Source organism: Salmo salar, chromosome 05 (assembly GCF_965601325.2).
Source record: "Salmo salar chromosome 05, fSalSal1, whole genome shotgun sequence".
Taxonomy (NCBI): domain Eukaryota; kingdom Metazoa; phylum Chordata; class Actinopteri; order Salmoniformes; family Salmonidae; genus Salmo; species Salmo salar.
This window is the reverse complement of record NC_138295.1, coordinates 7,578,407-7,587,500: the sequence shown is the minus strand read 5'-3', so window position 1 is coordinate 7,587,500 and position 9,094 is coordinate 7,578,407. Positions and strand designations below refer to the sequence as shown.

Genomic DNA, 9,094 nt, shown 5'->3' with positions numbered 1-9,094 from the left:
ATGAATACTAATATGTTCAACAAGGCTCTGTGAGATCTGATTGGTGTAGACCAAACTGGAGTCTCGCCTAGCTAATTGGATCCGATGGGTTACAGAATAATTCATTCCTTCCTCACAAAATGGAGTACAGTACAACTTACTTTTCTTATATGAGCTAAAATAGTGACACAAAGGGGTGTTAGAGGTGTTAAAGTTATAACTGTGTTGCTATATAGTGACTGCACATAGCAACAAGGCAGCTATGATGGTGCATGTAACTAGGTAGGTCTATCTATGGATGACAGTATTGACCCCTATAAGATGTCCTTATGCTTAAACTCTTGCCTGATAGTGAGAGCCTATTAGGACAACAAAACCACATTTTATATTACAAATTAAATATAATATTATTTAAATTCCATGCATGAAAATCCTCCAAGGATATGACGCCTGTAAATATTATTTCTGAAGTGAAATTTCATCTCTCGCCAGCTGGTGGAAGCAGAGCTCTAGAGGAGAGGAAGGAAATAACCAGAGCCTTGCAGTGGGTGGAAAAGTACCCTGGAGGTCACCAGAAAGGGCTTCCCCAAAACTTCTGTTTGCAACATGCTGCAATGTCTTCTACTATTGCACCTGCAGATAACACCGACTCAAAACAATAAACATTATGTAGACATCCTGTTATAAACCAATAATACATGCATTATTAATGCATTCAATATATCCAGATTCTAGTTTGGCTCTATAGGCCATCTGTTTCATAATGTCGCTTTACTGTTGCACGTGATCCCTGACAAATTAATAATTTAATGAAAAAGAGCAATATAATAGATGTACTAGGCCGATAATAATTATACACAATTCCGTTGTAGCATTTCCTTAAAAAGATTATCAGCTGATGAGAATCAACAACGAAAAAACCAAACAGTAATTCCTAGTCTGCATACGACATGTCACGCAACCAAAACCCTTTCACTCCCCCAAAAACTGCGTGTGGAAAAACACACAAGCACACACTTTTTTTGGTGCATTTTTTGTTGTTGTTGCCTGTTTGCTTTAAAGTGTAAATGAAGTCGGTGTCCGGGTCAACTGAGTGCTCATTGTGTTTGTGGGAGTTCAGAAAGGGGGCAGAGGGAGAATCATGCCATAAGGCGGATTTGCATAAATGATTCTCCGCGTCAGATGACGTCAGGACACCGTTCGGTTATAAGCGCCGCCGGTAGCAGAAATAGACCCATTCGCTGAAACATAACGTGGCTCACATCACTGGCATTAACCTACCGCACTACACTCAACTCACTTCACAACAGAAGCAACCGAGTCGAGTCAGTCGAGTGATTAAGCTGAATACAGTAACCTAGAATTGTATCTAGAATAGGTAGATTTATCTACTCAACCAATCGCAAACGTGGCGAGAAGCATTATCCAAACGAGTCTGCTGCTAAATTTGACTACGGAGATCTTCAAAACGCCAATGGAGGTTGCTGTCTATCAGTTGCATAACTTCAGCATCTCCTTCTTCTCCTCGTTAGTAGGAGGAGATGTGGTGTCTGTAAAACTTGACAACAGGTAAATAGAAAAACCGCTCTGGATTGTGTGTGTTATTGATGCGTAATTTGTGCGTTATATATTTCATTCAAATATTTCATCTAAATTGTTATAATTCGACATTTCTTTCTTTACAAATAGATTGAGCAAAGTAAGGTTATGCTGGTATTCGTTATGATATAATTGGAAATACCGTATTATAAATGTCTAATTCTGTGCAGACTTTGAGTAATGCAATTTGACTCCAATCCGCCGCGTGTGGGTGCACTATGGGTGCATTTTCAAACGCATAAAAGTGGAGTATCTTGAAGCAATGTCGATACAAAGTAATCAATTTCATGTCATAGTTTGCAGTGCGCAACAATGTATCTAGCTAGGTTGCAAAAAAAAAAAAAAAAAAACCTGAATTGTAGGACAGTGGTAGGCAGGCATACTGGTTTTTCATACACATGCCCAATCTCAAATAGGTTAAGACTTGTACCAAGTTTCATTCAAAGACACAAAAAAGCCTAAACGCAAATTAAATAAACATTTGTGACGATGATGGCATTACGTGGCAATTGCATCTCAAAAGACTGAAAATAAGTTATCCTGGTGCCATAAAGGCAGTCTGGTGTCAGCATCTATATGAGAGAGCATCTGTACTTACTAGGCTATCTGTTTGTTCCTTTTGATCCAATGCTCTGGCTTGATATGTTGACTTATGGCTTCTCTTCTTCTCTCCTCCACAGTGCCTCGGGTGCTAGCGTTGTTGCCATTGACAACAAGATAGAACAGGCAATGGTATGTATCAGCAGCAGGATTATACACTTTATTATTCATAACATCACTCATTAGTAGCCCAGAAAACTATGGGCTATTCCATATCCCACCACATTCATGCACTTTGCCCATAGTCATCATTTTCTGTATGTTGATAATCATAGTAGACTAGGCTTCAGTCAAGTACTAGTAAACGGTAGTACTGTAGAAGCATGGTAGTCTGTATGTGCCTGCAGCTTTGGGTGGCTACAGTACTGCACACTCAATACATGTGATGTGGCATGGGACTATGTTCTTTCTGCTGCATTCTGAGTCAGACAGGGAGGAAGCTATAGATGTGCACAATAGCAGTCAGACTATTACCTATTTAGTTTACAGATCAACTTTTAAACCTTAATCCTGGCCATATGGGTACAAGTCTCTGTAACCACATGGCCTGTTACTACAAGTGTTTGTAAGGCACGGTAGGTTAAGCTTAAACTATGAATCACCTTACATGGAGAGATTTGTGGTCGGATTGTATGAGTTGCCCAGAACGCTTTCTCTCTCTCTCTCTCTCTCTCTCTCTCTCTCTCTCTCTCTCTCTCTCTCTCTCTCTCTCTCTCTCTCTCTCTCTCTCTCTCTCTCTCTCTCTCTAAACAGACGTCTCTAACAGTAGATCTCATTCCTTCTCTCCTATCTTAGGATCTGGTGAAGAACCACTTGATGTATGCAGTCAGGGAGGAGGTAGAGATCCTCAAGGAGCAGATCAGAGAGCTGGCTGAGAAGAACAACCAGCTAGAACGTGAGAACAGCCTTCTGAAGAACCTGGCCAGTCCAGAACAGATGGAGAGCTTCCGGGAACGGGTTCCATCTGACTCAGACGCTCTGGTCCCCCTGCAGCTGGACAACCAGTACCAGCAGCAGGCCCAGCAGTACCAGCAACAGGCCCAGATGGGACTCCATAACCCTGACCAGTCCTGTCCCTTCAGTGCTGGCTCTGCTGTATAGGTGGCCCTGCCTTTGACCTCCCATTCTAAACTGATCGTCGCTGCCAACTTCAATGAAGCTGTCTGTAACAGATGATGAAACACACAATTGATGAACGGAGCACATGAAAAGACGCTCTAACTAGCGGCTATAGGCTGAAGCTATACGCTAAGATAAGCCCCGTCCTACGACATCTAGACTCTTTCTCTTTAGACAAAAGCGCTAAACGAGAGGGCTCACATGTAGCCAGCCGGAGAACGCTTGCATTGGGACAGAGGTGAGGCTCCGGCCTTCTGGGGCCAGGAGGGCCAACACTTCAGCCATTCTCTACCACCCCTGCTACAGAGGGGGGAGAGGGCTAAGAGACAGTGCTGACCCGGGGATCTGATCCTGTGGATGCCTCTCCATACCTCTCCTGGTCCAGCCAAGGAAAAAGGAAATCTTTCCTCAAGACAGATGGCCCTCCAGTCACCACTAGATCCCACCCCCATTTAACTAGGCAAGTCAGTTAAGAACAAATTCTTATTTACAATGGCAGCCTATCGGGGAACAGTGGGTTAACTGCCTTGTTCAGGGGCTGAACGATAGATTTTTTTTACCTTGTCAGCTCGGGGATTCAATCCAGCAACCTTCCAGTTACTGGCCCAACGCTCTAACCACTAGGCTACCTGCTACCTGAAATCCATGTGGATTTCTTCTTCTAACTGCTGATAGTACAAGCTCTGAGTAGTTAGAAAATATCTCAACCATCTTGTGACTGTTTCCACCTGCCACCATCTACTGATATTCTCTGTCAATATTCCTTAAGAAGAAGCAACGTGTCTTTAGGAAACCAAACCTGAGCTCCAGTACAACGAGTAGAGGAGAAGGAGGATCTAGGAGATCCTGGACTGTTGCTGGGAGAGAGAGGCCTGTTGCTTCTCTATCTCAACCTCGCTGGTGATAGGAGATGCTGGACTGTTGCAGGGAGAGAGAGGCCTGTTGCTTCTCTATCTCAACCTCGCTGGTGATAGGAGATCCTGGACTGTTGCATGGAGAGAGAGGCCTGTTGCTTCTCTATCATAACCTCGCTGGTGATAACTGATTACCATCATCATGATTCAGAACATCATTGCTTGTATTCTTTGCAGTTGGGGTGTGCTGCTTATGGGGGAAAATCCTGCTATTTTACATTTGTTTTGTGATTCTGAACAAAATGGAATACTTGTTAATAGGAGCGTTGTAACTGTTCAGTTAAATGATTTATTATGGGGATGGAATTATCTACTACCCAGTATGCCTAGCTCTGTACATTTTATTAACGTGTTCAGAGTAGTGGGCTGGAGATGAATTTGAGCAGCTGTGAATGCGATCCGGACCTAGCAGATATGTTCTGTATGTTCAGATGCCAACCTCAACTTGAATCAATGGCATGACTATAGTGCCTATCTCCAGAAGAGGTATACCACATTTCCACAATAGACTTTGTGTTTTCTAACTACCAAAGACTTTGTCTCATTACTACTCCAAACGAAACCAAGCAACCTGGACCAGGTGTACATCGTTCACAGAGAGAACTCTTTGTTAGCGCGTGGGTTTTGATAAACGTTGGGTATTGTTGTTGTATTGTGTCCATGAAACAGGTATTTGTAATGATGGATGCAAAATGTCCGTTTGCAATAAACCTTCTGTTTACACTAACGCCATGTTGTTTTCCTTTCAGTTGTTCTTAGTCAAGAGTATTGCAATCTACATGGAGAGTAACAAGAATATATAATTAACTATTTAGCATACATTGACCACTCGCAACAACAACTCATGTTGTTAAGAGCTTCAAGCACACTGCTATTGGGTTTAAGTTATCTAAGAGTTGAGAGTAATTATGCAAAAGTAAAGGATTTATACGTAGGCTTACAAATTGAAGCTTAACATTGGACATCGAACTAATGATCATTTAACAGAGGAACTAAATGTAGCTTACGTGTGTAGGTCAAATGAAAATCCACAACATTTTCTTAAATCTTTGTCCAAAGCAGCACGTCTGAACTTTTTCAAACAACTAAGTGTGTAGTAATGGTTGTCCAAGGGGCAGCTAGCCTAGAAGACTAAAAAATACTTTGTCCCAAAAAAACTAATCCTTCCGCCGTATTGGCAGCTAGTGTGTTACTGGCGCGTGTCTGTGTTGGTTTTTGGGTTCTCTACTGTGCTGTCCTGGTCTGGGCGCTCAGGGCTACACCCATGAAATGAGAAAAGGAGTGAGTATAGTAGGTTAGGACAGCATAACCAGCAATGACAGCATGATGGGTAAACCAACAGGTCTCAATCCAGAAACAGTACACATTTGGTAGTATGGATAAACCGACAGGTCTCAGTCCAGCAACGGTATGGTAGTATGGATAAACCAACAGGTCTCAAACCACTAACTGGACATATCTGGTACCATGATGGGTGAACCAACAGGTCTCAGTCCAGCAACGGTATGGTAGTATGGATAAACCAACAGGGCTCAGTCCACTAACAGGACATATCTGGTACCATGATGGGTGAACCAACAAGGCTCAGTCCAGCAACAGCATCTGGTAGCATGATGGGTAAACCAACAGGGCTCAGTCCAGCAACAGCATCTGGTAGCATGATGGGTGAACCAACAGGGCTCAGTCGACTAACAGGACATATATGGTACCATGATGGGTGAACCAACAGGGCTCAGTCCACTAACAGTACATATCTGGTAGCATGATGGGTAAACAAACAGGGCTCAGTCCAGCAACAGCATCTGGTACCATGATGGGTGAACCAATGGGGCTCAGTCCACTAACAGGACATATCTGGTAGCATGATGGGTGAACCAACAGGGCTCAGTCCACTAACAGGACATATCTGGTAGCATGATGGGTAAACCAACAGGGCTCAGTCCACTAACAGTACATATCTGGTACCATGATGGGTGAACCAACAGGGCTCAGTCCAGCAACAGCATCTGGTACCATGATGGGTGAACCAACAGGGCTCAGTCCACTAACAGGACATATCTGGTACCATGATGGGTAAACCAACAGGGTTCAGTCCAGCAACAGCATCTGGTACCATGATGGGTGAACCAACAGGGCTCAGTCCACTAACAGGACATATCTGGTACCATGATGGGTGAACCAACAGGGCTCAGTCCACTAACAGGACATATCTGGTACCATGATGGGTGAACCAACAGGGCTCAGTCCACTAACAGGACATATCTGGTAGCATGATGGGTAAACCAACAGGGCTCAGTCGACTAACAGTACATATCTGGTACCATGATGGGTGAACCAACAGGGCTCAGTCCAGCAACAGCATCTGGTACCATGATGGGTGAACCAACAGGGCTCAGTCCACTAACAGGACATATCTGGTACCATGATGGGTAAACCAACAGGGTTCAGTCCAGCAACAGCATCTGGTACCATGATGGGTGAACCAACAGGGCTCAGTCCACTAACAGGACATATCTGGTACCATGATGGGTGAACCAACAGGGCTCAGTCCACTAACAGGACATATCTGGTACCATGATGGGTAAACCAACAGGGCTCAGTCCACTAACAGGACATATCTGGTAGCATGATGGGTAAACCAACAGGGCTCAGTCGACTAACAGTACATATCTGGTACCATGATGGGTGAACCAACAGGGCTCAGTCCAGCAACAGCATCTGGTACCATGATGGGTGAACCAACAGGGCTCAGTCCACTAACAGGACATATCTGGTACCATGATGGGTGAACCAACAGGGCTCAGTCCACTAACAGGACATATCTGGTACCATGATGGGTAAACCAACAGGGCTCAGTCCAGCAACAGCATCTGGTACCATGATGGGTAAACCAACAGGGCTCAGTCCAGCAACAGCATCTGGTACCATGATGGGTGAACCAACAGGGCTCAGTCCACTAACAGGACATATCTGGTACCATGATGGGTAAACCAACAGGGCTCAGTCCACTAACAGGACATATCTGGTAGCATGATGGGTAAACCAACAGGGCTCAGTCGACTAACAGTACATATCTGGTACCATGATGGGTGAACCAACAGGGCTCAGTCCAGCAACAGCATCTGGTACCATGATGGGTGAACCAACAGGGCTCAGTCCACTAACAGGACATATCTGGTACCATGATGGGTGAACCAACAGGGCTCAGTCCACTAACAGGACATATCTGGTACCATGATGGGTAAACCAACAGGGCTCAGTCCAGCAACAGCATCTGGTACCATGATGGGTAAACCAACAGGGCTCAGTCCAGCAACAGCATCTGGTACCATGATGGGTGAACCAACAGGGCTCAGTCCACTAACAGGACATATCTGGTACCATGATGGGTAAACCAACAGGGCTCAGTCCACTAACAGGACATATCTGGTAGCATGATGGGTAAACCAACAGGGCTCAGTCGACTAACAGGACATATCTGGTACCATGATGGGTAAACCAACAGGGTTCAGTCCACTAACAGTGCATATCTGGTAGCATGATGGGTAAACAAACAGGGCTCAGCCCTGTTTTTCCATATGACTGAACACATCAAATGAGGCATCTTATTTAGATGGAGATTACATCAGGTCCCGTAGTCTTACATAGAGGTCCAGGATGAATGGTGTGGTCCAGGGTTAGTTTCCCTTAGTTTACATATTGGTCTTTGATATAGTGTGGATAAGGCCTGGAATGCTTCAGGATCTGAATGACAGTTCATTCTGTTTGGAAAATATTTTAAATCAAATGTTTATTGTCACATGCTTCGTAAACAACAGGTGTATATTAACATTGAAATTCTTACTTATGGATCCTTCCAAACAATGCAGAATCCCCCCACCCCCCCCAAATATATATATCTAGCAGTGTGATGTTGTTCCCCTAGACCAGGGCTGCTCAACTCTCTTCCTGGAGATCTACCATCCTGTAGGTTTTCACTCCAACCCTCTTCCTGGAGATCTACCGTCCTGTGGGTTTTCAGTCCAACCCTTTTCCTGGAGATCTACCGTCCTGTGGGTTTTCAGTCCAACCCTCTTCCTGGAGATTGACCGTCCTGTGGGATTTCAGTCCAACCTTCTTCCTGGAGATCTAGCGTCCTGTGTGTTTTCAGTCCAACCCTCTTCCTGGAGATCTACCTTCCTGTGGGTTTTCAGTCCAACCTTCTTCCTGGAGATCTTGCGTCCTGTGTGTTTTCAGTCCAACCCTCTTCCTGGAGATCGACCGTCCTTTAGGATTTCAGTCCAACCTTCTTCCTGGAGATCTACCATCCTGTGGGTTTTCAGTCCAACCCTTTTCCTGGAGATCTACCGTCCTGTAGGTTTTCAGTCCAACCCTCTTCCTGGAGATCGACTGTCCTGTGGGATTTCAGTCCAACCTTCTTCCTGGAGATCTACCGTCCTGTGTGTTTTCAGTCCAACCCTCTTCCTGGAGATCTACCGTCCTTTGGGATTTCAGTCCAACCTTCTTCCTGGAGATCTACCGTCCTGTGGGTTTTCAGTCCAAGACTTTTCTTGGAGATCTACCGTCTGTGGGTTTTCAGTCCAACCCTCTTCCTGGAGATCGACTGTCCTGTGGGATTTCAGTCCAACCTTCTTCCTGGAGATCTACCGTCCTGTAGGTTTTCAGTCCAACCCTCTTCCTGGAGATCTTCCGTCCTGTGGGTTTTCAGTCCAATCCTCTTCCTGGAGATCTACCGTCCTGTGGGTTTTCAGTCCAACCCTCTTCCTGGAGATCGACCGTCCTGTGGGATTTCAGTGTAATCCTCTTCAGTCCAACCGTCTTCCTAATTAGCTGCTCAATAAGACCTTAACTAGCTGAATCAGATCTGCTAAATTAGGGTTGGA

At 44.8% G+C, this 9,094-nt stretch overlaps 1 protein-coding gene across 1 annotated transcript in view; it reads left to right on the top strand.

Moving 5' to 3' along the window:
• The window catches only part of LOC106604170 (uncharacterized), a 71,895-nt gene extending 66,957 nt beyond the window's left edge, over positions 1-4,938 (top strand). The window contains exons 2-3 of the mRNA XM_014198590.3: positions 2,259-2,310; positions 2,974-4,938. Of these exons, the coding sequence (XP_014054065.1) occupies positions 2,259-2,310; positions 2,974-3,279 (358 nt within the window). The 3' untranslated portion in view covers positions 3,280-4,938. The remainder of the gene's footprint in view (positions 1-2,258; positions 2,311-2,973) is intronic.
• Positions 4,939-9,094: the final 4,156 nt, after the last annotated feature.